At 38.2% G+C, this 27,967-nt stretch overlaps 1 protein-coding gene across 2 annotated transcripts; it reads right to left on the bottom strand.

Moving 5' to 3' along the window:
* Positions 1-214: 214 nt before the first annotated feature.
* Positions 215-27,173, bottom strand: rictorb (RPTOR independent companion of MTOR, complex 2b). 2 transcript variants are annotated; one of them, XM_042748555.1, is made up of 39 exons: positions 27,047-27,173; positions 26,873-26,920; positions 24,521-24,618; positions 21,657-21,721; positions 20,680-20,811; positions 20,172-20,235; positions 17,239-17,365; positions 16,980-17,149; positions 16,639-16,706; positions 16,464-16,531; positions 16,150-16,232; positions 15,709-15,796; positions 15,506-15,596; positions 15,314-15,380; positions 14,935-15,015; positions 14,752-14,852; positions 14,494-14,659; positions 14,313-14,414; positions 13,628-13,674; positions 13,410-13,545; positions 13,026-13,225; positions 12,812-12,938; positions 12,500-12,664; positions 12,164-12,240; positions 11,256-11,334; positions 10,982-11,091; positions 10,814-10,901; positions 10,635-10,727; positions 10,315-10,421; positions 9,536-9,813; positions 7,512-8,547; positions 6,987-7,058; positions 6,183-6,360; positions 5,185-5,269; positions 4,241-4,444; positions 3,896-4,048; positions 3,654-3,777; positions 3,274-3,412; positions 215-3,016 (listed from the first exon to the last, which is right to left on the bottom strand). In XM_042748555.1, the coding sequence occupies exons 1-39, from the start codon at positions 27,093-27,095 to the stop codon at positions 2,942-2,944; spliced, it is 5,241 nt and encodes a 1,746-aa protein (XP_042604489.1). In that variant the 5' UTR covers positions 27,096-27,173; the 3' UTR covers positions 215-2,941. The 2 variants fall into 2 exon arrangements, with proteins under 2 accessions (XP_042604489.1, XP_042604490.1); XM_042748556.1 differs by lacking the exon at positions 6,987-7,058.
* Positions 27,174-27,967: the final 794 nt, after the last annotated feature.

The following is a 27,967-nucleotide window of genomic DNA, read 5'->3' as shown; positions in this document are numbered from 1 at the left end:
ACGTTCCCACGAGTTAATATGACGTTCCCTCAAATTAATATCTAATGGCCACGACATATTATCACGTTCAAACGAGTTATGTCATGGCCACGACAATACTAAGTGAACTGACCATGTCACCTTACGGGCACCATAGGCTCGGCTGGGCAGAAGGACTTTCTGATTTGGAAAATAAAATATTTTCCAAACAACAATGAAACACTTGAGAAACGAGTCAAGGAAATTGAGGTTTATTTTATTTTATCACACATCCTTTTCATTCTCAAGGCCCATAGCTAATGCCCCCCAAAACACATTAACTTATACAATTAAAGAAACATTTTAAGTATTTACAACAGTTTAAGAAGCTTTTTCCCTTCAGGAAAAAAAAAATAAATAACACTTCTTGCATCAGTCTCTGCAATTTCATTATTAAATGGTGCTTACATTTCATACAGTGCTCTGCAAAATCATGAGTGCACTTAAAAGAAAAGAAAAAAAAAATCACTGAAAGGTGCAGTTAGTTTGTTGAATAATGAACAAATGTACATTTTAAATATATGCATTTCCTTTTCACTCTTAGCATTAATGGTGATGGAGAAAACAACCCCTTTAAAATACTTGGAACTTGTTCCACAAATACAACAAACTCTGCAATCATTGGCGCTCATTATCATTTTTAAAAACATCAAGACATTTTTTATCATTTCAAAAAATTATCTTAAAACAATCTGACAATGGCTTCCGGTCATGGGTTGCACATAACCCCTAGTGAAAAATAGAAGCAAGAAAATAATAAAACAACCCAACCATCTGGCATTCTGGGATATTTTCACCACACTAATGACATTGTGGAAATTATTTATTCAAGAACACTTCTGAAAAAATTAGGGGCAGATTCCAGATTTATTTTGTTCAAAAAGTATATTTTAATTATAAGTGGCTTAATTATTCTTTAATGTCCAGCCAGCATATAATAAAAAAGACTGCATCATATGTACCATCCCAAACATAATCTGTTGCTCTTGTACAGTTTCCATATTTCTTTTTTCCTATCCATTATACTGCAGATAGGGGTTAGAATGCACATGCACATTTTGCACATGCACAAAAAATTTCCCCAGAGGCCTAAAAGGAAATACTGTAACAACAACTAGTATTATTGCTGGCCATATCAGACTCAGTTTTTACAATAGAAAAAATAATGGAAGTTGAAACCTGATGCTTAATTCAAAAGCCAAGGCAGGCAAAGGCAGATTTATTAGTTCCTATAATAAATAAAACAAGAAAAAAGGGCAAATTCATTAATTCTAAAAGTTAGGGTTAAAGCTAATACAAATAAGGCAAAATAATTAAAGCTGCCTAAATAATATAAATGGTCCAGCCAAGAAATTGAAGCGATCATCTTATCTTCAATAACAAGTAATTTGTGCATACAGAATTAACAGGCACATTGCATAGAAATAATTCAAATGAACCTCAAATTTACACTTACAAAGTGGGATCTAACCATTTTTGGCAATTTTTTTTTTAATGCAATGTTAAACTAGATTCCTCCTGACCCTGAAGACATTTCAAAATCTTATTAAACCTTAATGTGTATGTGAAATACTGAGAATTGCTGTTATAAATATTGACAACGATAAAGCGTAGTAGTTTATGGATGACGGTCAGTTGAATTTAAGCAGAACATGTCATATATTAAGGATCATTCCTAATCATGTCTTGTCAGTTTAACTTTTAGTTTTTACTTTTTAACCCAATATGTTTTTTGCCCGTTCAAAATCTTCTGACCACATTCAGGTAAAAAAAAAAAAAAAAAAAAGCATTATTAGCAACCCGAAAGAAGAGAGGATAGTACAAAAGGTGTTCTCATATACAAATATTGTGAAATATGAGAAAACTTTGTATGGATAAGTTAAAATCTCTAGAATTACTTAAACAGAGAAGAGTAAAACTGGTAGTGGTGAAATGCACTTTCACTTCCTCTTCTGAATCCTGGTGTCTACACGTACACTGACTGTCAGAAATAAATAATACACAGTCAGTTTTATCTTAGCTAATAGGCTAAAACAAAATGAAAGGGACAGAGGAGCTGCTTGGACCAAACAATAAATAAGTGAATAAATAAATAAATATCTTACTGATTCAAATGTCAGATTTTTTTGGATGACGTTTCATAAGTCAGTTAACAAAGTTACACATTAATACAATACAGTCTTGGTTGCATTATTGTGTAACAACACCATCAAATACATGTACATACATGTACTCAGGGATTGCTATGTGCTACGTCAAGATAAAAATCTATAAGCAGAAAGCACCCTTTTATAAGACAGGTACAAAAGGGAAATAAAAAAAACTGGCAGTTGCTGACTATTATTATTACTTGATGATTGTCTTACAAAGCAATCGCACAATAGTCACACCAGGACTAAGAGTGTTTGGTCGGCCTGGTTGCGAAAGCCATTTCGTATTTTAAACAACCAAAATGAGTAATAGAGAAATCCAAAGAAAACAGCTGGAATGTTGTAGTGTTGAGGGATCCACTCAAGGAAAAAATGCATTCGTTACGTGCAATCAAAAAAATGGAAGTTAATAATCTCCCTAGACAGTCTTGCTTGCATTTGAAATACAATTCGTATTGACTCACAGATCAAATATTTGCATGTTTCACTTTCCGTTCAGTTTACAAGGATTATTTGGTTACTGCGTAGGTGTCAACAGAGCTTTTGAGTAGAGTATATTTGTTCAGGTAAAAATAGTTTGTTCTCTTAACGTACCACTTTTTCTCTTTCTGTGGAAATGTTCCCAGTGACGCTCTCTCAGTCCACCTACAGTATGTCTGTTCCATAGCCCTAGTCTCTTATTGCGCATTCACCTTAGTCACATGGTCAGGCCAAGAAAGAGTCCCATACTTGCTGCACCGGGGAAGAAAATAGTGTGAAAAACACTTAGAGGATCACGGTTCTGATGGAAGATCTACTGTGGTAGACTTCTTGGGCATTGACAGAATGCTCTCAGCCTCCTCGTACATCTACAAATAAAAAGATTATGACATGTATGCTTAGTAATGAAAAAGTAATAAAAAACAATCATTATTTCGCAAACCCAGTTTAAATCCAGAACTGAAAAACAATTTGTAAAGGATATCATCGATATCACCAATAAAATATGATTTTTACACAAAGAAAATCTGAGTTCTGGTCCAATCTAGATTGTAAAAACCCAGATTAGTTGCAGAAAAACAGTTCTGTTTGGATTTGGACTACTGTGGGAAAAGTTTCATAGTACCGGAATGAACTGAACGTCTTGAAAGAGCTCCTGAATGAAGCGTCGTGAAGCCAGTCTGAACATGCAATGGGCCAACAAGTATGAAACTTCGGAATACAGGCAGATGTCATCAAACGCATAAGGAAACTTTTCCTTGATTCTGCAAGGTAAAAAGTTACAATGAAAGAAAACTTGAAAGAAAAAAACCTCTACCTACTATGCTTCATTTTTCTATCCATTTTCGCCATTTCACTTTATTCTGCCTCATTTAAAATGATTAAAAGGATCAAATAAGCGAAAGAGTCTTCCAGTTAGAGCAATATCTAGTGAAACCTCTGTTGAAAATTAATTAGGAAATCATTTGTTAAATAGAAATCGTTGTGGAAAAATTGTCTCCTTACGTGAGGAGTCCGGTTTCATTCCCTTTGGTCCCCACTGAGGAGCTCAGGTTGATGACCAGCCGAAGCACCTCCTTCCTCAGAAGAACACGGCAGGCTGGAGCATCCTCTGGAATATTTTTCACCCCTGGCAGAAAGACAGCATGCGCAGGCATACAATTAACAATGAACCTGTACAAAACAAAACACTTGAGAATTGCCTGAATTTTCCAATCGGACTTTTGCTAGCCTGAAGATTTCCTCACCAAGAACAAGCTCAGTGCTGCGTGTGCTGCCACCAGAGCCCTGAGAGACAGCATCGCTGCAGCCAGACACTCCTGAGTACTTAGACTGAGGCATGACATCCAGGTTGTGTAAGGACTGATTGCACCATTCCGAGAATGGAGCATTTGGATAGTCTAAAAAGGGATTTAGTGTATGAAAGAACATAAGTAAACTCAAATTAACTAATGACGTTCTAATATAATACGGTAACTAGTTGACCATAATTGATGTGAAATATTGCATGCATCCTCACAGCTTTTTAGGGACATCTGGTCAAAATGATGTCACATTTTTCCTATATTCATTTGGATAAATGTGTAGCTTACCTGTGCGGTTTTGTGTGGGAGTGTTTAAATTGCACCCAAGCACGTAGAGACCTGCACAGTAAAGACAGTTCTCCTCGTTGTGCTCCTGCAGGCCGGTCTCCTCTGTACCCAGCAGCTGGTGTTGGTCTGAACGGCTCACCGCAATCAGCTCTGTGATACTAAGCTGAGATCGCAGAACAGAATGCCTAGATCCTTCACTGGAACCTGAGAAAAGAACAGCATTCAGAATACTGAAAGAGTAGCGATGCACTAATGCAGGGGTCGGCAACCTTTTCGACATGACGTGCCATTTTAAATTTTTCTGGTTAACCACTGTGCCAACTACACTCAGCTTCATTGTTTGTAAAGAGAGAGACAGACGCAGACAATTTACACATATCTCTCTCTCTCTCTCCCTCTCAAAATGGCCATATTTGAGAAAAAGAAATTGAGTAGTTTGCACCACTGGATATAGCTGTCGATTATTTTTTATCGTAAAACTTATCGTTAAAAGTTGAATAATATTAAATGATTTGCAGCTTCTTCTTACCTCGCACTCTTTAGCGTTAAACTGACACTTAGCGTTTTGCTTATGCGAACAGTAAACCCCGCCTATGATTTGTTTGGCCATCTCAGTCATTTTGACATTGACGAGCGCTGTTAGACCACTGAGGCTTATCTGTAGTGCCTAGCAAGTGCAGCGGTCGCACGCACATCCATAGACTAGCACAACTTAATTCTCACACTTTAATAGTATTTATAGCTCCTAACAGGCTGTGTGACTATTAGAAGTTATTACCTCAAAATGTACGCCAGTATGCAATTTTCCCTATTGCTCGCGTGCCAGCAATTATCCCTCTGTGTGCCATTGTTGGCATGCGTGCCGTAGGTTGCCGACCCCTGCGCTAATGCAATGGGAATGGTATACACAGCTGATTAAACAACACAACCATTCCAGTCTTTACCATCTGCATCTCCCGAGAAGAACTTTGCTGATCGGTCCTCTGACGGTGGACTTGTCCTCTTCTGGAAGTAGGGTATGTCTTTAATCTATTTAGCAACCAAATACAAGAAAGTCAAGTTTCAAACATAAATTTAGAGGGTATTTTGTAATGCCTGTTTACACTTGGTACTGACATGCTTTTCGGATAATTCTATCCCTTTTGGAAGCGGTGACCATACACTTGAACTTGCAGATCTCTCCTTGAGACAGTTTGACCAAAACATATTTAATTAACATGTTAAAGTCTTAGTTGACCCCAAAATGAAAATTCTGTCATTAATTACTCACCCTCATGTCGTTCCAAACCCGTAAGACCTTCGTTCATCTTTGGAACACAGTTTAAGATATTTCTGAAGAAATTCTAGAGCTTAATGACCCTGCATAGACAGCAACGGAACTGACACATTTAAGGCCCAGAAAGGTAGAAAGGACATTGTTAAAACAGTCCATGTGACATCAGCGGTTCAACCGTAATGAAGCTATGAGAATACTTTTTGTGCGCAAAGAAAACAAAAATAACTGACTTCATTCAACAATTCCTTCTCTTCCGTGTCAGTCTTTGACGCACATTCATAAGAGAAGCATGACGAAACACAGACACAGAAGAGAAGAAATTGTTCAAAAAGTCGTTTTTTGTATAAAAAAAAAAAATTATAAAAATATTTTTACTACCTTTCTAGGCCTTGAAAGTTTCAGTTGCATTGCTGTCTATGCAGGGTCAGAAAGCTCTCAGATTTCCTCAAAAATATCTTAATAGTCCCGAAGATGCACAAAGGTCTTACGGGTTTGGAAAGACATGAGGGTGAGTAATTAAGGACAGAATTTTTATTTTTGGGTGAACTATCCCATATTTAATGCCAAGTATGAAGAGCAATCTGCCCTGATAGACAAACTGGGATCAGATCACCAGAGATGGATGTTAGTACCAGGTATAAACTGGATCACAGATCAGTTAGTAACCTGGAACATGCTGTTGATGTTTATTGGCAGTGCAAGGCCAATGTAGTCATCAGAGTTGCCATATGTGGCACTGGACACCATTGAACGCACTGAGGAGGAGCGCTGAAGGGAGGTTTGACTGATAGGGCTCAGAAGATCCTCCTTATCCAGAGATGCAAAACTCAAAGCCTTGAGAAACCTGTACTCATACAGATGGGGAGAGATCAGAGAGAAGCGTTTGGAAGAAGGACAACATTGGGAGAGAGAAAGGAGAGTTTGGACAATTTGGAAACTACTTGTGATGATACTGCATTACTGTAGTCTTGCTAGCAGATGATTTGTAGGTTTGTCAATGTGGGAACAGGCTGGTGAAGCATATTCACATTTCAGAATGAGCAGCTGTTTGTCATTAGCTGCATCATGCAAGTACTGTAGGTCAAAAACCTCTACATGCTTCTTGGATCAAATGCAGGAATGTGGGTATTGTGGGAATCATTTTCAGTTTGGTCACATCAGCAAACTACTTGAAGGAGTTCTGTGACAATGGAGACAGGGCGTAGGTTAGAAAGTCTTTTTAGAACTACATACAATCAATGAGGAGAGTTTACTTTGTCCTACTGTGGGGAGGTAATTTCAAGGAGTCATGGTTGAAGAGTATCAGGTTAAGGTATGGGCTGTGGGAGCGCTAATGAGAAATGAAAAAGGCGGGTAAAGCACGACGAAAAAGAAGCCAAGGAGGCCAGGGTTTTTGTATTGTAAAAATGCACTGAAGTGGACATTCAGACTGAAATTGGGGAACGTCAGCCCTATGGATGGTCCACGCACCGTGGCAGCAGAGATCTGCGATGGGGCCTGCTTGAACCTTGGCCCAGACATCTGAAGCGCTTTTTAGTATACCTGAGAGGGACCATCAGAAACACACCACATTATTTCCAAAGGGAGCAGTGTGTCCTAAGGGGCTTGTAGGTGTGTCATTTTCTTATTATGTGGATGGTAACACTAACAACTCTAGTGCTCATTTCTTGCCTGATTAACATCGATATTTCTCGAATTGATATTATTATGATCCTATCAGGCTGATAACTTTAACAGCCCCATCACAAACAGGAACAATATTAAAGGAAGTCTAAAGAAGAACAACTTCCTCTGTAATGTCTTAACTCCTAATGCCTTCTGAGTCAAGATACTTAGAAACCTTTGGGGAAGGATGATACATGTGGATGCATTCTGCGCATGCTGTGTGACAATTGGTGTAAGTGTAAAATCTAACATGAAAGAAACAGTAAAAAAAGAGTGACAATGACAGAAAAGGTAAGAGTTTTGCATCATCTGTTGGTCCATCTGCTTTACCTGCGTGGTGTGAGTCTGGAGTCCAGGCTGCCAGTTTTCATAGTGATGGCATCGGTGAAGAGCACATCTTTGGCAGGCGAGGCAAGCGCCTCGCTATGAGAAAGGGAGGGTTGAATGCGCTGCTGCTGTAGTCGTTTGAGGGTAGCGTATCCCAGTGCATCCCGAGGGCTGGTGTACATGAAGCTACAGTCTGTCAGGCTTGAAATGGTCGTGACAGAAGGTGATTTAAGGGACTGAGCCCTGCGTGGCAAAGTATGAGAAGAACCTGGTGGCATCAGCAGTACTGAGTTAGATTTGGACAGGGGAAGGTGGTTAGACTGGGGCGTGAGAGAGTGAAGTGTTTTGACAGTTTGAGTGCTAATGACAGTATTGAGGCTAACGCAGTCCGCGTCGATGGTGGAAGAGTCCACGCCACCCACCGTCTCTCTGGATGGGCTGGAGCTCATGGAGCTGATACCACTAGTGGTTGTGTCCGTGTTGAAACTCTGGCTGCGACTTTTAAACTGAGCCCCGCCCCCAGAGGTTGAGCCATCGCCGGCCAGCCTTTCTCGACTGGTCTGCTCTCGGTGGGCATCTCCAACTCCTGAACTCCGTTCTGCAGCTTTGTTCAGATGTACCTCCGGCTCCCCAATACTAGATGTGCTGCCCTGAGTTTCAGAAGTCTTGCTTTCTACAAAAGAGGTATCCAGACTAACGCTTGGGCTTTTCGGCAGATGTCCGTCAGTAAATACAGGACTAAAGACATCTCCCTGTATTTGAGAAAATATAGAGGGCTCTGTAACTGTACGTATCCTCCTTAGGCCACCTAACGTGGGCTCACCATGGAGTTTACTGCTGCTACCAGTGCCTTTGGGGTCACTGGTACTACGGAGTTTTTTTCCAGAGAGGGAGATGAGGAAGCGGTTTCGGACAAGTCGACTGGAGGCTAGTATGGTGAAGGGGCTGCGGTCCTTTAGGAGTTTGGGCCTGAGGTACAGTGGCTGGTCCTCTGAAAGTTCAGAGCTTTCTAACTTGTCATCACCCAGGATGTACATGCCTGAAAAGGAAGCAAGGCATTTTGGCAATTTTACTTTAAGACTGTTTTGAAAGTTACCACTAGATTACATTTTCATAGTGTGTGGAGAAATGCAGTGTGTGGTTTGTTTTTTTACAGTGGGGGGTCAAGAAAAGTGTAAGCTTTTCCCCTTTTCCAGTTTCTATTCAAGTCAGGATTACTGACTGTGCTTTGTCATCTAAAACCAGTCAGTGGGTAGATAATGGTTCATGACTCTTCCTAAGCTTTACTAAGCCATGTCTGAAGCACCTCTCTGTATAAATGTAAGCCCAACCATTCCATTAAGTAAGAAAGATACCTTTTAATAACTGAGTCTAGTACATCAAGAGGTGTAACTGAAAACAAAATGCTAATTTGTTGATGCCTACAAGTCTGGGAATGGCTTTAAAGATATTTCTAACTATTTGAAGTGAATCACTCCAAAATTCAAAAGATCATTTATAAATAGATAACATTTCACATCACTCACAGTCAGTCTAGGCCAGGTTGTCAGATAAATTCAGCCAAGAGCTGACTAAAAGGGTCTACAAGTCTAGTCTTTTATTTTTTCGATATCAAATTGCATGTGAAAGAAATGACACAATTAAACAACCCTAATACAAGAACGGGAAGGAAAAAGCACCTCTAAACTTCGTAGAACGAAAGATCACAAAACATTTGTGGTGCTAGATAAGCACCATTTGTGCTATTTGCTATACCTCTTTGGTACATTTAATCATCTTGATCTATTAATACACAGCAGTTGAAATTAAGACTGAAATCTAAAAACGAAACCATGTTGGAGACACCTTCACAGCAGTAAAATGCAGTCAGATTCTAAGCTAATAATGACAAATATGAGATGGCTATGCTTCATATAAGAAGATTTGGGGCCCATCTGAAAGGTGGTAAGAAGGATCTCTACCCTTAACATCACAGTATTGTACTGTGGGCTATTAGTCATGTATGAGTAGATGGGAGCAGCACTCACTAGGCTGAGTGGAGTCACTCTCGCTGTTATGTCTAGAGCTGGTGGACTCAGAGTTCAGGCTGAGGGTGCTGGGTGCTGAGGACAGGTGGATGAGGGGTTGCTGCTGTTGTTGTTGTTGCTGCTGCTGCTGCTGTAGGTTCTGGCTCTGTTCCACCTCATCCGGCACCACAGGCCACAGCTGTCTGCGATTGTGCCTAACTGCATCCCAACCATGCATTTTGAGAAGCTCACATCCCTGCTTAGTTTTAGAAATGATTCCCAGAACATAAAGACATGTCCTGAGAGAGGGGAAAAAGGCAAAAATTGTGAGAGGTAAAAAGTGCAACAATAAGACAGCAAAGAGAAAAAAAAACGCAACATGTAGAAAGAATGCAACATTGCCAAATAGTCGGGGAGGAGGTATGACGCAATTCACCGAGTCATCTAAACCCAAAAAAAAAATGGTTTCTAAGAAAGTCATTTTGAAACTATGGAAGTGGCTAGAGGGGTTCATAGTTAACTTTCAGTCACCTCATGTCTGGTCACCCAGATGGTTAAGTTGTGCAATATATTTCTGTGCAACAGAAACCAGTCAATTTTGCAATGCAAGTGTCTTATTTTTGTCATTTTACTTGTGATAACTGGAACCATTTAGATCTAATGAGCGCCGGTGGGTAGTGAACAAGCGCACTACACACCTGAATCCTAATTTCTGCATTTGACTTAAATGCCATATCTAAATTTTTTTACAGTTTTTGGCCATATGCAGCCAAGTTGATTGTGAAATCAAGAGCACATACCCTCTAATAGACAGAACCTCACAGTCATGAGCAAGAGCGATGATATCTGGAATTACATTCTCTTCCTGTAGAAGATTCAGTCCCCAGTTAGATGTGCCAATGTTTCCCTTGAAGCAAGTAGAGAAAAAATAAAATCAGGAAGTGTCCTCATAAATCAAGTTCACTATGTATTACCACAAAGATGGTAGTAAAAAAAACTTCAACATGTATTGAGCCTCGCAAGACAAATTCTAAAATCAGGAAGTGTCCTCATAAATCAAGTTCACTATGTAATACCCCCCCCCCACACACACACACACACAGCAGCGGCAGCAGCTCACCAGGGCCCAAAGAGCAGCTTTAAGCTGTTTGATGCCATCCCATTTGTCCAGCACTGGGCAGCGCACTGTGTAGCTCATGTCTGAAACTACATTCTGTTAGAGACAGAAAAGAAGCATTATATGAAGAAATGCATCACCATCAGGGCCTGTCATACAGTAAGTGATTTTAAAACACATACCTGAGCTTCCAGCAAATGACAGCCTGTCTTATCATGTACAAGTTGCCCATACAAATGCACAGGAAGAAAAACATTTGGTCTTTGTAACCTGTAAGACACAGAAAAAGTTATGGATGACTTCCTTCCAAATCATAATACAAGTTAAAGGATAACGTTTCCACCGAAAACCTTTGGTTGCTCCGTCGCACATAATTATCTCCATCCACTGGTTTACGGTAAGTAGTGAGTGCTTCATTTAGCTGCTCCTCTATGAGGTCCACATACTTTAGGTTGTATTCCTACAGGGGAACAAAAGTAATTGGGCAGAATGGTATGGGTACAGCAAATCAAGTACTACAGAAAAATAAAAACACAAACACGCAGAATACATTTTATTGATGTATATACTGTAAACAATTTTAAAACACTTTCAACAGTGCAGAATAATGGTAAAATACATTACCTTCTGCCATTTTTCTAGTTGTTTAGTGACATATCCCCTTTCATTTAGATAGGAGAACCCCTTTGGAATGGACAAAAACCTGGAAATTGATGGAAAAGGAGCTGTTTCTTGTGCAACTAAGACCCTTTTCAACTTTACTGTAAGTCAGTTAAGCAATTTATACAATATATCCATATTTATATTAATGCATGCACTTTAAAAGATAAAAGTGGGACAACACAATGGAAAACAAAATACATTGACCAGTGCTGTTAACCTCACATATTAACTAAACTAAACTGTTTTGTCATAGATGCTTTGTCAGAGATAATCGAGACATATTTTGAGAGTTTGAGATGTTTATTCCAAGTCTGTGCTAATTCATTTAAGAGTGTGATGTGATCTCAAAATGATCAGAAAGATGTATTATTCAGCAAAGATGATTTAAATCAGGAGTGTCAAACTGGAGGGCTGCAGCCCTGCAGAGTTTAGTTCCAACCCTGCTCCAACACACATACCATTTAGCTTCCAAAAAACCTGAAGGACTTGATTAGCTGGATCAGATGTGTTTAATTAGGGTTGCATCTAAACTCTGCAGGGCCCCGGCCCTCCAGGAACTGAGTTTGACACCCCTGATTTAAATTGTGTCAGTCATTGTGGCATTTATATTGTTACAGAATATTTCTATTTCAAATGAAAGCTGTTCTTTTGAATGTTACATACACAAAACACAAAAAGTGTTTTCAATGTTGATAATAATAAGAAATGTGTCTTGAGCACCAAATCAGCATATTAGATTGATTTCCAAAGGATCACATGACACTACTGGAGTAATGAGGCTGAAAATTATTATGAGTAAGAAATTTGTAGTGCACATTCAAAACGCTGTGTTAAATGGAGTAGTTATAGAGGGAATATCTGAGCTTTACCGTAGCAGCAACAGCACACCCTTGTCTCCAAGGTGAGTTAGCGCTGGCTTCATCTGAATCAGGGCGTGTAGGTTTGCCTAAGATGACACGATGGCAAAAACAACAGTCATGTAATTAGACATGTATTCACAAGCCACGACATAACAGTCAATTTTAACCTAGATTCAGGCTGTTTACAGATCTCCATGACAAATTCCTGGAACAGAGTTACACTGGCACCTCCAACATCAACACGTTTTGTTACATTACCTAGACCATTAACAGCTTTCTGCCAAGTTAAACTTTTCAATGTCAATAACACCCTCCCTTTTCCCCTTATGCGTTAACTGACTTCACCTTGTCTTCACAGGCCTCATCCAGTATGTCCAAAGCCTCCACCGAGACAGCCTTGTTGCGATCGTGTAGCTGAGTCACCAGCAGTTCAATACCCCAGTTGCTGAAGAACTCCACGTTAGCTCGAAGCAGGACCCGCAGATGCTTGGTGGCGTACAGCCTGCAGTTCTGTGCCAAAATAACATTCAAGAGCTATACTAGAGATCTCATAGCATGGGGGAATGCTCTTACCAGTATGCTTTGCTAAGCATGGCTAGGTCGAAGTGTATGGCATTAAGGTAAACAGGGTCAAAGGGTAGTAGGTCTGTTTCTTACGTCAGTGGCAGCAGTGAGGATTTTGGAGAGGATGACTCGTGCTAAGCCATCCCGGCTGTAGTCCAGTGTGGAAACAATCAGCTTCAGAAGATGGTCCTGGTTCTTCAAGGAGCACAGGTTCAGCAGGCTGTCAAAACAATGAGAAAAGATGCTAATAGTAGAAGACGCCGATATAGTGTATCTCTATATCATTCCTGCAAAGTCCTAGACTAACCACTGGAAGACGCTGCACTTCTCAAGCATCTTAACACCCTGCGGGTGGGCAGAGAGAGTGCCGAGGAAGAGGAAGTAGTGCTGGCTGAGAGTGGTGAGGAGGCCGTTGCTCTGCAGACTACGGTCTGGTTTCAGGCCAGAGGATGAGGACAGCCACTGGACAATGTCCTTCACCAGGTCCTCAAGATACCCTTGGCCATCCTGAGAAGACAGAAAATAGCTCAAAATTGTGTCATCTATCATGTCGTTCTTTCTTCTTTGAAACACACTTAAAGAAACTGGAAAATGGAAGAAAGTTTACAGGTTTGGAGCCACATGACAGTTTGTAAATAATGGGCGATACTGTACATCATAGGCTCAGTTGTTTGACATTGTTTCTTCTCACCTCATCTGACTCCAGCAAAAACTCAATGAACTGACAGCCCACCACCGTTAATTGCCTGGCCTTGCTGTGGTCCAGCTCCAGGCTAGCATACAGCTTGCTGCTAGGCTTGTAGAAGAACAGCAGCCTTCGTACAAACCTGAGAAAGAAAGTGTAGGACTTACACCAATGAATGGGTGACAAAAAGTATTAAGAAGAATAAGAAACCCAACTCGGCTTACTTGTGCATCTGTTCCTCTTTGTTGTTCCGAAGGTTGGCATTTGGCCACTGAAACAATTAAAAATCAAATTAGAACAGATACCACACTGCACACTGGAACTAGATTTTTACATTGAAAGAAAATGTGATTGGTGCTTTATTGCATGCTATGCAAGTCCAAAAAATGACTAAATATAATGTTCACCAGATATACACTTGTGTTAATTTTTTTTAAAGAAATGTATACTTTTATTGATTAAGGATGCATAAAATGATAGGAAAGACTTTTACATAGTTACAAAAAAAAAAAAATCTACTTCAGATAAATTTCAAATCATGGTTTCCACACAAATAGTAAGCAGTTTAATGCAACTGTTTTCAACTTTGATAAAAGGAAATGTTTCTTAAGCACCTAATCAGCATATTAGAATGATTTCTGAAGCTGAAAAATTCAGCATTGTAATCCCAAGTAAATAAAAACATTTTAAAATATAATAAAAAAGCTAAAAAAAAGTTATTTTAAATTGTTACAGAATTTCGAAATAATATAGTTTTTACTGTATTAAAAGACTTCTTTGAAAAACAAAAACAAAAAATCTTACTGACCCCAAACCTTTGAACGATGGCGAACATTTTTAGAAAATTGTGGTTCATGGCTGTGACATTATTCTGCATTAAAAAAAAAATAGCAGGATGAGACCCCATACCTTGAGTATGGTACTGATTAGGACCCATTTCCATTCCAAATTCTGTTTATGACTGAGAATCTGACTGTCTCTGAGGTTCATCATCAGGGCCTCCTCAGTGTCCTAAAAAACACAACAAAAATGCAGATCACATCAAAGCTGAAACATCCAAGAAATGCTTCCCCTAGTCACCAGCTCATACCTTAATGGCAAAAATGTCCCTCTGGGGCCTAAGGTGCTGGTCCCGACAGTAATGAGCAGCCAGCGATTTGCGAATAATGTGGTCCAAGTAAAGACTATTGGGTTTGGGGCCTCGTTTCTTCTTCTCATGAAACCGCTTCAAGTAATTAACTGCAGCACTTGCCCGTCTACAAAACAAAACCGAACAGAGCTCCATCAAATCACAGAAATAATCACGTAGCTTTGACACTGTGCTATGTAGGACAGGACAGCAACTCACAGTCTTTTCTCCTGAGGAATGTCAAAAGAAGCAGCCATGCTCATAAGAGTGGGCAGGCAGTGCAGGTGGTGACTGTGGGAGTGGGGAAGAATGGTGTTGGCCTGAAAATAAAATGAAGGTTATTTAAGGTTATATGAGCTATAGTACAAGATTAAGCTGTATTTTCTGTTGCAGTAATAATACCATATGCAGGAGTTCTCCTAAAAGGATGGTTGCACACACTGAAACACTATCATCACTGCTAGTGATCACTTCAACCAGGCCCTGAAAATAAACAACATTATGGTTTCAGATGTCAATAGGGTGTAACATGGACTACTTTCCAGGGTTTGCTGTCCTTTTTGGAGCTTGACAGTCTGTATATGCTTCATTGCATAGAAAAGAGCAGCATGAACATTCTTCAAAATATCTCCTTTTGTGACCCATTTAAGAAATTAAGTCGTACATGGGTTTGAAACAACATGAGGGTGAATAAAAAAAATTAACCACAGCTTCTTTTCTTAAAGAATTGTTCATGCTCGAAAAGATGATGGTGAATCACAATTTTAAAATGGTAAATTACCTCTAAAAGTCCACTGTGAATGAATGCACAAAGTAGCAAGGCGAGATAGTTATCCATCAAATCTGGTCTGGGTGGACAAAGAACACAAACACACATCAAGACTTTGGAACTTAATGCATTCAAGGCTGATCTGCTGAGGCTTCACTACTTAGCTCAGTTTCAGGGTTAATAAAGCTCAGCAAATGCTCTTACCTGGACCGTGCCCTATGTGGAAGAATTATTTTTGCTTCTGAGGCTACAAAGCCATCTGACAGTCTCCAACTGTCCTGAAACCTACTGGGGTCTGGAAAAGGGACAGAGGACATTGTTCTTGTCAATGTGAGTTGACTTCTGATGTGGTAGATGTCTGGAAATGAAAATGTTAATCAGTGCAAGCAGACAGTGGTCACACTCACCCACACTGAGAAGAGCTTCTATAAAATCTTGCGTCGCCAGGGGAACAGGGAGTCGGAATATATCATACATCACCTCCAGAAGACCTCGCTGAGAAGGGAGTGACAGAGTGTGACGAAGTACCTCATAATGAGGCTTGAGCATTGACTCAGCAATCAATCAACGATTCTATATTTCTGGAATTCTTTCACAGAACATGCAAGAAATACAAATCTGCAATAATTCTATAATAAAATAACTTTCTCCACACTTTATGGACTTAACATAACAGCTATTACATTATTAACTGTAAACATTCATTACACAACTAATAATGTTTTAAAAACACTAAATATCAAATACCAAACTTAGTGTTGTAGCTTTTAAAAAAACAACAACAAAAAAAAACAGGTTGCTTGATCTGCATACTGTGCGTTCTGCAAGCTTTCTAATTATAACCATACCCTCACTTCCATATTTGGTATACACAGCAAACCAATGAGAGACTGGATTCCAGAGTTGCCTGATTTGCAGAGATTAATGATGCCTGGAGGTACAGTGGGACAAAACAACAGGTTTGGACTGAGAAGTGCACTCATGAGGAAATTTCATTGTAAAGATGCATGATGCATTACAATATTCATGCAAACATTTTCTTTTTGGATGCATTATCTTAAGATATGCATGGTTACACAATCAACCTGACTGAAATCTGGGACTATAAGGATTCCAGAGAAAGCATCACAGTTTTCCACAGAATTTAAGCGGCATTGCTTACCTGACCAAGAGCGAAGGGAAGCAACAATTGACATCTTACTGGCCAGAAATCGAGCCTCCCTGTCTTCTCTGTAGAAAGAAATACCACACATCCATACATGCAGCATGTAAAAGTTGCATGCTTGTGTCACCAATAGCTAAATCTACTTTGGAAGTCCTTAAAGCAGCACACTCACTTGAGTTGACCCTCTGCTGTGTCTGGATTGTGTCTGTAGTGAAAGTCTGTGTAAGGTGCCAGGATTTGCTGAAAAAAAAAAAAAAAAATTCAAGTAAAACTTTACTAAACACCTTGTAAAACAGTTTTTAAAAATTTTGCATAAAACACAAATGTCACAGTAATATAAAATGTAAAGATGAATTAAAGACAAACTAACAGGACTAAAGGAATAATAAAATTGCAGCAATATTATTTAATTATTTATAATAACATTTGATAAATCAAATAATAATTAAAACAATGATTGAATATGAAATAATAGAATTTCCGATGGGTTAATTGCTGAAGACAGATCCATACCTCGAGTTCCACGTCAGAGCGAACGTATTTCCGTGTATGTGGGTGATTGAGCAGGTGCAGGATGGTGGTCATCAGAGCCTCATTGATACGACTGAGCTGACAGTCGATTACATTCTTCAGGATGGTGCTGAGACCACCTCTCTTGGCCACAATCTCAGGGTTCTCCAGTGCTGCACACACAAACATTGACATTCATGAGGTCAACGTACACATTCACGGATTGATACGTTACAGTTGCCTGATCAGTCTGCAAACCTACCAAGTTCACAGATAATGGCGATGCAGGCACGAACCATACGGTCCCGCTCCTGCGGTCCATCGTTACCCACAGCAATAAGGGAGTTTGTGATTGAGCTTGGGAAGAGCAGGGCGTTCACAGTGATCATCTGGAAAATCATTGTAAAAACACTTAAACCGACACTTCCATCCATGACAAAAAGAACACTGTTAAAGAAATGGACTAGTGTACATTGTGAGGGCATAATGGTTTATTATACAATAATATATTATATATTAATCTATAAGTATAAAGAATAAATTAAATGAAAAAAAAATTTAATAATAATTCTGTTGCCAGCTTTTATCATAGTTTATTTATTTATTTGGTCAAAATACGTAGGTTGGTAAATGGAATTTTTGTAGCAAGACAACAGCTGTAGGATAAAATAAAAATAAATGAAAATCTAGATAAAAATCTAATATAAAGATTAAATTAAAGTTGCTAAAAAGAACATTATTTTGTGTATTTGGTGTAATGCAATGTGTTTACGTGATTTAAGGTTTAAAAAACACATTATTTTCCACATACTGTACATTACTGTTGCTCCTCTCTGTCCTGCCTTTTTGAAATGCATACATTTTTACAAAGCTCATCTTTCTGAAAAGTTCGGTGTGCTCTGATTGGCCAGATATCCAGTGCATTGTAATTGGCCGAATACCTCAAGCGTGTGACGGAAATAGTGTTGTCACGGTACCAAAATTTCAGTATTCGCTACCGATACCAGTGAAAATCCAATTTCGGTACCAAAAAGCAAAACACAAAAATATGCTAATTAAATAAAAGCCACACTTTTTATCACTAAAAATAAAACCAATGCCATTCTTTATACTTATTTACAATTGTGTTTAAAGTTTTTCTACAAGTAATATAATTATGAAAAACAGTAAACAAGTTTCACCCAAATTTAATTGGTCTTTTAATTAATGAAATTTAAACACATTTTATTTTTTGTTAAATAAAGGGGATTTGCTATTAAAATTAAAACATGGAAGAAATATTGTGTGATTTATTTCTTTAAAAAATAAAGTTTTATTAATTTTTTCAACAGTAGTAGCAGTATCACATACACAGCACGTGGTTGCGGTCCGTCAGTGCGTTCCAGGAGCGGTGCGTCTGCAGCAGTGCAGCGATCGTTTACGTACCGAGTCTATTTTTATTGTGCTGCACGTGCTGTATTAAAGTGACAGCGCATTGTTTGCGCTAAAAATGAACATGGATTGCCATGGAAATGCAGTAATTTCACAATAAATTGATACAATTAAAGTCTACTGTGTTTCACAGTCAACACGTGTCTTTTTGGCTACTTTTAAAACAAGACAAAAGGGCACTTTTAGATAAACAAGGCAACAATATATGCACTTTTATGGAGGCAGAAAAACAAAGTTCTTTAAGACCCGTGGGATTGCTTGTAATAAAGACTTATATGCAAAAGACACGAGAGTCGACTGTTTCTGTCAGTGGTGAGTTTTAATTTTAAATGTTTGTGATAGCCTAACAAGAAAAGTAAGTTTAAATGTGTTGCCGCCTGCTTGAGCAACTTGTTATACAAAGCTAGAAGTCAAATGCATAAATAATACCTTGTTTATATTTGAGTTTAAACTAATGTCTATGAAATATTGTTACTGTACTGTGATAGAGTATCACAATGCTTAAAAAGCTTTTTTAAATTTTTTTTGTTTGTTTTTTACATGATTTTAAATCAAAATAATGGACAAATGTTGTGTTTGTGGTAAAAAGCCGCGGATCAGTAGCGGACTGCAAACGCGTCCTGTGTGAAAGCACAATGAGTCCGTGCTGTTTCTGCATCTCATACGTAACGCAAACGGACTGCATACGCACTGCAGACGGAGTATGTTTGAAACAGGCGTAACGGCTGCAAAGCAGCGCTGAGCTCACAAACGCTGCCTTATCAAGCATTACATGCAAAATGAAATGAAAAATGAAATCGAAAAGTTTCTAAATACAGTCGGTTTCCTTCTGAAGTACAGTGATATAAAAACACCCGCATCGGTTTTTGATTTTGAAACGTGCAGTGCTCATGTTTATTCAATGAAGTCAAAGCTCCCGCTCTCTCTCGTGAAGCCAACAAGGAAGTGACTAAAACTGCAATTCATCGACTGGCCGCTTGAGGCTGGCTGCAAAAGGGAGTCAGTCCCATAGACTCACCATGTTAAAATGCCCAACTTTACAGCAGAAAAAAACATGTTTACAGCCTGGTTCCAAAAATTTCAAGATTTTGGTCTATATAGCTAATTTTGCCCTTCATGACAACTGTGAGAGGGGTGATTTTTTTTTATAACTCATCCGTTTAAATTATATTATGCCTTAAAGTTCTGCATAATTAAGGTCGTGGCCACTTGAGTGACAGGTGGATTGCCGCTGCTGACAATGGCGTCGAGCTAGGTGGGCGTGGCTTCAGCAACCAGCTCCCTCCTTTTTGCCCATTTTCAATTATCTGGGAGAGTCACGCAGTGACACACTTCTTTGTGTAAACATTTGGGTGGTGTTATCCTCTTGCCATATTTGGAAACACACAGCGTCTCCACGACATGGCGGTGGGGGTAACAATACTACAGCGAGAATAAAAGTCACTCCTTCTTTCTTTGTGTAAACATTTGGGTGGTGTTATGCAAATCTTGCCACACAGTGACGTAGACATGTGGGGGCTTGTTTAAACAAGGCGTTTTAGGAAGCTGTGGACGAGTCTTAACTTTTATAAATATCTATTTGGGTTTGAGACTTTAGTCTTTGCAACTTTATAGATCTTATATATACACAAACAGCTTGTAACACTCCAAAGACAAAGGAAAACTCGCATTATATGACCCATTTAATATTTTAAAAGGACTCCTGTGATTTTTTTTCATTATTGAATGAACACAATAAAACAGCAGGAAGTGTTCCCATCTCACCTTTCTCACCAGTCTGAGTGCTTGTGTGCGTTCCACTTCATTACTCTGCTGGATGTCAATGCACCTACAGGTCAGAAGGTCATATTAGTTATTAGTCATTAATCATGTGAACCAGTCAACATTAGTAGTCAATGCAGTGAAATGCTTCTCAAACCATAATAACAGCTGCACTGGGGAAGCTGAGTATTACCTTTAAATGGCCTCTAATTTATTTATTTTCCTATCCAAGATCTGACTTGGGTGTTCAGACAGGACAGAGGAAGCAGCACATCCTTACAGTACCACCACTTCAAAATGATCTTAACTGGACTTGACTAGCTCTTCACGAACACTCCTCCTCTCTCTCTGTCAGATACTAACACGAGGTGATCCACAACTCACCATGAATTAACATCAAGTCTGGTTTCTGATAGAAACTGTTAGCCTGTATCCCACAATCCCTAGCTCAGAACTAAACTGCTAGAATGACTGTCCTGCATACAGTACTATGAAAACATGTCACACAGACCTGGCAATCAGGTAATCCACCTGGAGCCGGAGCACTTTCTGAAGGATATTACTGTCTCGGATGAGGTAGCGGAGAGCACGCAAACCAGCCGCCCGCACCTCCTTAGCCTCATTGAGCAACGCCAACCTGAGGCTGTGAAAGAAACAGAAAAGACAACATGAGACATGAAGCATTTAACTTAAGTAATATCACATAAATAATTCAAAGTAAAACAGGACATTCAATGAAAAATAATGTTGTATCTTTTTTTCTGCTCAGACATAAAACAAGATAAGTCAATTCATTTAATTTCATTTAAAAACTTTAAAAAAAAAAAAATGTTTTTAATATATTACTGTTCAAATGTTGTTTTTTAATGTTTTTAAAATAAGTCTCTTACATTCATCAAGGCTGCATTCTACATACATACAAATTATAATATTCTGAAACACTATTACAATTTAAAATAACTAATATTTGAATACGTTTTAAAATGTTCCTGGGATTCCTGTGATGAGAATGCTGAATTTTCAAGCAGCCAGTCTTCAGTGTCACATTGATCCTTCAGAAATCTTTCTAATATGCTGATTTGGTACTTAAACATTTGTTATTACCAATGTTGAAAACAGTAGTGCTGCTTATTTATTTTTTTTAAATGTATTATTATTATTATTATTATAATTTTTTTTTTTTTGTGAAAATTGTGATGGATGAAGAATAGCATTTATTTGAAATAATCTTTTGTAATATAAAAATGTCTTTACTGTCACTTTTGTTCAATTTTATGCATCTTACTTAAAACATAGATTTGATATATTTTAATTTAACTTGCTGACTTAAAACTTCTGAATGTCTGTTTTACTTATTTAGGTCAAAATTGTATAATTTAATTTAATTTAAATAAAATAACTGAACAAAAAAAAAAAACACTTAGATGACACCACCTTTGCTTCAAGCTTACAACTTTAATGTAATGTTTTTTTTGCTCTATGACTCACCATATGATAATTTCTTCATAGGTAAAGCCAAACTTTTCCTCTGAGTGCCCGACATTGCAGAGCAGCTATATTGGAGACATAAACAAGCACTTATTTATTTTACTTGGCAACAAGTAAAGACATAGATGAATCTATTTATATTCAAATACTCAATGTACTGCTGGAACATTGCAGGGTATTTCACACGAAGCAAAAACACACCCATGTTCAAAGAGTTGGAAGGTATGTTTTTTTTTTCATCCTCAGGTGATTAATACAACCAACGGCATGGTTGACTTGACAAAACCTGTTCGACTGAAAGGGACTGCTGATATATGACAATGCTATCAACAAACAGATAATTCTTCTTCTGAATTGGTGAATATCAACCAGTTATGATTTCCAGTTAAGGTTATCAAATATTTGCCCTTTTTTCTACGGTCAGTGCCACCTGTGACAGGTCAACTAGAAACAAAATAAAATCACATGAAGTGAACTGCATTTTTACATTTTCTGTACTGGTAACAGTAGTAATAGTAATACCACAGAGCCATCTGAAGAGTTTCCTTCCCTTTTTAAAGCCATTAGACTGGCAAGCACATATGCAACTCGCTTTGGCTGTGAACCACAAAACATTCACATATCCTCAGCCTCACGCCTTCAGTCTTGTGCTGGTTCTGTGGCAGCTGGCAGCCATCAGAAGACTGAACCTGCACGATCTGGAAAAGATTACATCTGCAGTGCCGCCCTTACCCTGTTTGTGTTAAAATGCAAAACTGATCCAGATTCAGCACTTCAGTACTTTGAGAGTATCTGAGCTCGGGTTAATTCCTTAGGTCTGCCCAGATACTTTTATTTTAGGCCAGATCCTGTAAGTGTGGGGCAGAAATGCCCTCAGGCCTCGACTGACGGAAACCAGTAAATACTCTGTTTACTCCATTTTCCCAAACACTGGTAAGTGTTCACATGTAGGACTCCCATGTTGTAATACAAAACAGATGTACCAGATTCAGCAGGCTGCTATGCATTAGAGATAGGCAGGATTTTCAACTAGAAGTTTATTAGAAGTTAATTTAAACAAACCAATTTTTTATTAACCATCCTGTTTCACTCACTATCAATCATTCCCCCCCCCCCGACTGTGCTCATATGAATGAGAATGCATGAAACAGTTACAGAACCACTGCATTTTAATCACGATCCAAACAAACAAGCTACAAATAATATCCAAAGTCAGTTAGATTGATTCAAAATTTAAAGCAAACACAGAATGGTCTGACCTTTGCTTTGTGAAATTATGCCACATAAAACATCTGCACGTAACAAAAATCGCAGACGAACTGAATGAAAATGCAAATTCACTCTCTGACAGCAGGTGGTGCTTATGGAACTTACTGCCATAAACAAAGCAGTGCTGTACTTTTATATACTGCACTAATATGCATTATTATAAGATGAAAAGAAAATACCAAACTTTTCAGAATACAGTCAGTTCCCCTCAGAGATACGTATCCATTCCACAGATACATGTACATTCATACAAACCTCCACCCCAATTCAGTAGCTTATTGAAGTGATGTGAAAGTGACATACAGCCAAGTATGGTGACCCATACTCAGAATTCATGCTCTGCATTTAACCCATCCAAAGTGCACACACACAGCAGTGAACACACACCCGGAGCAGTGAGCAGCCATTTATGCTGCGGCACCCGGGGAGCAGTTGGGGGTTCAGTGCCTTGCTCAACGGCTCCTCAGTCGTGGTATTGCCGGCCCAAGACTCAAACCCACAACCTTGGGGTTAGGAGTCAAACTCTCTAAGCACTAGGCCACGACTTCCCCACGATTTTCTTCCAATATTTTGCGCATTGTGAATGCTACAGTATTTTCTCCTCTTTGCTTTCGTCTTCAGCGTCTCTGGCTTCTGTTAAAGGTTGTTTACAGTTAGATTATTTGCCCAGTTAAAGAATGTTTTCTATACCATTATTCTCCTCTCCACTGTTGCCAAGTCTGCGGTTTTCCAGCAGAATTGGGCTACTTTATCACTGCTGCCGCGGGTTGAAGTGACCTCAATAACATGATATTTAGCGCTATATTTAGATATAACTTGATATTTTGAACCCTGCCAAAAAAACGTGTATTTTACCCCCCAAAACACGATTGGGCTAGTTCTGTTGTGAAAGCCTGGCAACCCTGCTCCTCTCAATTCACGACTCTGTCTTCGTTGCTTAGCCACTTGTACCAGTATGCCAGTTTTTTAAAAAATTGATACCGTGTGCTTAATTCAAACCGGTATACCATTTGAATCAGTATATCCCCCAGCAGCACTAAATATATAAAAGAGCTTTAACCTTTTTAGCAGCTGTTTTTGTACAACAAAAATGCTGTGTCTGACCCTAATTATTCAGGGAATTTTGACTCACCTAAAAATGAAAATTCTGTCATCTACTCACCCTAATGTCTTGTAAGAGTTTCTTTTTTCTGTGGAAAAATAAAGAAGATATTTGAAAGAATGTTGGTAACAAAACAGTTTCAGTTTTCATTGACTTCCACTGTATTTTTTGTTTATACAATGCAAGTCAATGTCAACAAAACTGTTTAGTTACCAACATTCTTCATATATCTTCTTTTGTGTTCCACAGAACTCTATTACAGGTTTGGAATGATATGAGGTTCAGTAAAAGATGACAGATCCCTTATCCATTAACGAATGTGCACTAATCGTTCAGACAACCTAAAACTAGTCCTATGTGTATCTCTTCAGGGCTTGTCCTGCAGTATCAGCAAGAAAATGTTTTGATAAGTCAGGATTTAGGCAGATAACGACACCAATTCCTGCATTCCCTGGTCCACTGCAACTCCTGATCCACTTCTGAGATGACAAACCTTGATGAAGTTGTTCAGGTGGCCGAGTTTGCGCATATTCGAGACTCCTTGCTGTTTGGCCACATTCTGGAGGATCTCTCGCATGTTCTCAGAGGGGTCTAGAAGCAAAAATGATTGAAGAGGTGTGAGGTCATCAGAGAAACAGGGATGGGAAAACAAAGATATAATCTTCTCCCTGTAACAGCGTGACATACGTAACCGCACCATTTCCATTATTGTTGTGCTACAGCCACAAAAAGCAGAGAAGTGCTTTATGGGATGAAATCAAGCACAGATCAGTTAAATTAGTAAGCACACAAAAGCAGAGGGTTTTTGCTAGACACAGTTGGACTTCCTGACATCTCATCTCACTTAACAAATTACTTAAAAAATAAGGAAATATAATAATTGTAGAAAAGCGGTATTTGCTCCTCTCATGAAGTAGTACAGTAAAATGAACATTAGTGTTTAATATTGTGCAAAACCAGTTAGCATAAAATAGTACAGACACTCAAAGATACTACAAACACAGCACTTTATGACTTATTTCCCTCAGCAATCACACAGGATACAAGTTCAGACATCTGTACCAAAACAAAACAAAATCTACAAATATCCCACAGACTTTCATACGGGAACAGAAACACCTCAGGTCTTGTCTAAATACAGGCAGTTTGCCATTCAAAGATTTGGGGTCAGTAAGATTTTTTTTTTTCTTTCTTTCTTTTTTTAAACTGTGACACTGAAAACTGTAGAAACGGATGCTGAAAATTCCAAATTCAGAAGTGCCATCTCAGGAATAAAATTGTTAAAATATATTAAAACAGAAAAGGTTATTTTAAATTGTAATCGAATTTCACAATAGTTGTGTTTTGTTGTATTTTGTATCACAGTGTTACATTTTGATTTTTTTAATTGACCCCAAACCTTTTTAATTGAGGGTCTTTGCAGGAATTCATGACTGGAATACAAGTCTTGGATTAATACTATCTGAGCTCAGGAAACCAAGGCAACCTTTTCTGACTCAAGTTACAAGATCTAGCCAGTTTAACACTAACAACTTCATCCAGAAAAAGCCATCCACACAGAGGTCATACGGGAAAAACAGCCTGAAGGTTAACCCATCAGCAATGACAGCACACAGTCATGACCCTGCAACAGCTAATGAGCTACTTTCCCTCCACAGACACTAAATGACAAACAATAACAAATCTATTTTTAGCATATTTTGGTGTATTTAGCAATACTGTTAACGATGCATATAAATAAACCCATTACAATATGGAACGAAACAGATCAGCAAAGAATAGGCAAGTAAAACCCTTTTTAACAGTAACCTTCTTACTAAAGAAAACTTCTGGTCTTGTGCACAGAATAAATCAATATATGTACACAATGAACTGTGGCATTTTCAAAGATTTTGAATTGTTTGTTGAGCTGTACGGTGATCGTGATCTATACAGGGATGTTTGACAGCTCATTTGACAGACCAAAAACCTAACAGGATGATGAATCTCATTGCTGAATGAAAAGCAAGCAATGAGTCTAATCATGCTTTCGATAACAGCAGATACATAAAAAATAAAACAATAGCATTACTACAATAAAAGGTCAATCTTGACGATGAACTATAAAAAGTTACTGCATTAACTATAATACCTTTGTTATAAGCAATAAATTTGTTACAGTGTTTATTCATCTTTGTTATTTAATACAAATAGGCTATAGCTGCATTATAAAATACAAAAATGCAACAATATTAATAGATACCTTTTTAAAATAAAGTATTAGCGTAAGTTAAAATGAACATTAACTAAGAATAATAAATGCATCAAAAGTTTTTTTTTTCTCATTGCTAGTCATGTTAACTAATGTTACCAAATGAAAAGCCTTATCCAATTAAAAACAAAACAGAATTAATTTATAAGTATAACTGCATTAAATTGAACGTCAGCTGATATATTATTTATTGGAGAAAAAAAAAGTTATTTTTGCATGATTTCTGCTGCAGCAGACTGTTGTTTTGGTCTCTAACGTTACACCCTTTGGACCCTACAGTCCTGCAATGCTGGACTAAAGAGATACATATTTCATGCAACCATTACATAATACTAAAAAGCATTCGACAATTCTAACACAATATGTTTCTCTCTATTTTCAAAGTATTTTATACGTTACTTATATACAAGAGCATATAATGTGTACGGATCTATATGTTGCCTTAATTTAAGGAGGTGTCTCAAAACCAAGTGCAGCAAGCATTTTGGGGCATCATAGGTGGGTCTGGCACCCGCGAGGCTGACATTCCAAACAAGCCTACGATGCCCAGAAATGCTGTCTAGGCAGGGAGTTCACTAGGTTCATCTGACTTACCTCTTGTGAGATCGAGAGGTACATTTTCCTCCCCACTGTCATTCCGACCTGTATTTGTAAGATAAAATAAGACATTGAGAAAGGCTCGCTTGGGGCAGGTGTAGTTGATGAAGAGTGCATCATATTATCCTGACGCATCTGTTGATCGGCCGAGCAGAGTAAGCTTAATCTCACCTCGCATCCGTATACTTCGGATAGGACGGCCTCGGATGCTGACCGCCATGTTTAGCAGACACACATTCACAACACCGGAAACCTCGAGGAGTATCGCGAGAGCCGAGCTTCTGAGCAGACTGTTGTGTCTGCGCTTCTACATGTCCGTCTGACTGGATCATAAATAAAACCGCAAAGTAATAAATTATTTAATTAATTTTTTATACGCAATGCATAAAGCAATTATGATATTAATGGAAAATCAATGAAAAAGTGCCAAACAATGCAAATGAGCTATAAGAGGTGTGATTTGGATATACCTTTGATGTTTTTCTATTTTTTATTTTTTTGTATAAATGGCCCCTTAGGTTTAGCTGTACATAAACCTATCCAGAGACACGATTAACATCAGTGAAACATGTATACAGCAATGTTAATGTTCTATGTAATTTTATATACCAAAATTAATTTATTGTCCTGATAAATAAAAAAAGATGGAATGAAATGTTTCACTTTTTTTTTATTGTGGTTTGACATACAGAAATGCATCAATCAAAATATTCAGTTCATTCCTCTCTCACTCTCTCAAAATATATTTTTGCCATCATCATTTATTATTATGAAGAAGATGGAAATGCTTTTATTTATTGAATTGACTTATATTGATATTCCTGACCAAAACATTTCGCATTCAAACTCGGTTTTATGATTTGAATGTAAGCCGACTAAATTAAGCCAGAGACAAGCTAAATCCTTTAAAAGTCTGTGATCTTAAGAAAGTATTTATTTGATATTTTCAAAACTTATTGTACCCATACTCAGATTTTTTTTTATTACCCCCTTGGCACTTTTAATTATTCATTTTTGAGGGCTACTTGTTAATTTTTTCTTACTTGTTATAGTATGCATAATTGTATAATGTTTAATATTTGCAGTTCAACG

Source organism: Cyprinus carpio, chromosome B21 (genome assembly GCF_018340385.1).
Source record: "Cyprinus carpio isolate SPL01 chromosome B21, ASM1834038v1, whole genome shotgun sequence".
Lineage (NCBI taxonomy): Eukaryota > Metazoa > Chordata > Actinopteri > Cypriniformes > Cyprinidae > Cyprinus > Cyprinus carpio.
The sequence above is the reverse complement of the archived record's forward strand: the minus strand, read 5'-3'. Positions and strand labels throughout refer to the sequence as shown.

What these genes read in the sequence shown, in the direction of transcription:
- rictorb (XM_042748555.1), bottom strand. Translation starts at nt 27,095, where the DNA reads ATGGCGGTCAGCATCCGAGGCCGTCCTATCCGAAGTATACGGATGCGA. An exon ending in ACCTGAACAACTTCATCAAG is followed by an intron (nt 21,722 to 24,520) that starts GTTTGTCATCTC and finishes TCTCCAATATAG; the next exon opens with CTGCTCTGCAATGTCGGGCA. An exon ending in GCTCTGACGTGGAACTCGAG is followed by an intron (nt 16,707 to 16,979) that starts GTATGGATCTGT and finishes TTTTTTTTTCAG; the next exon opens with CAAATCCTGGCACCTTACAC.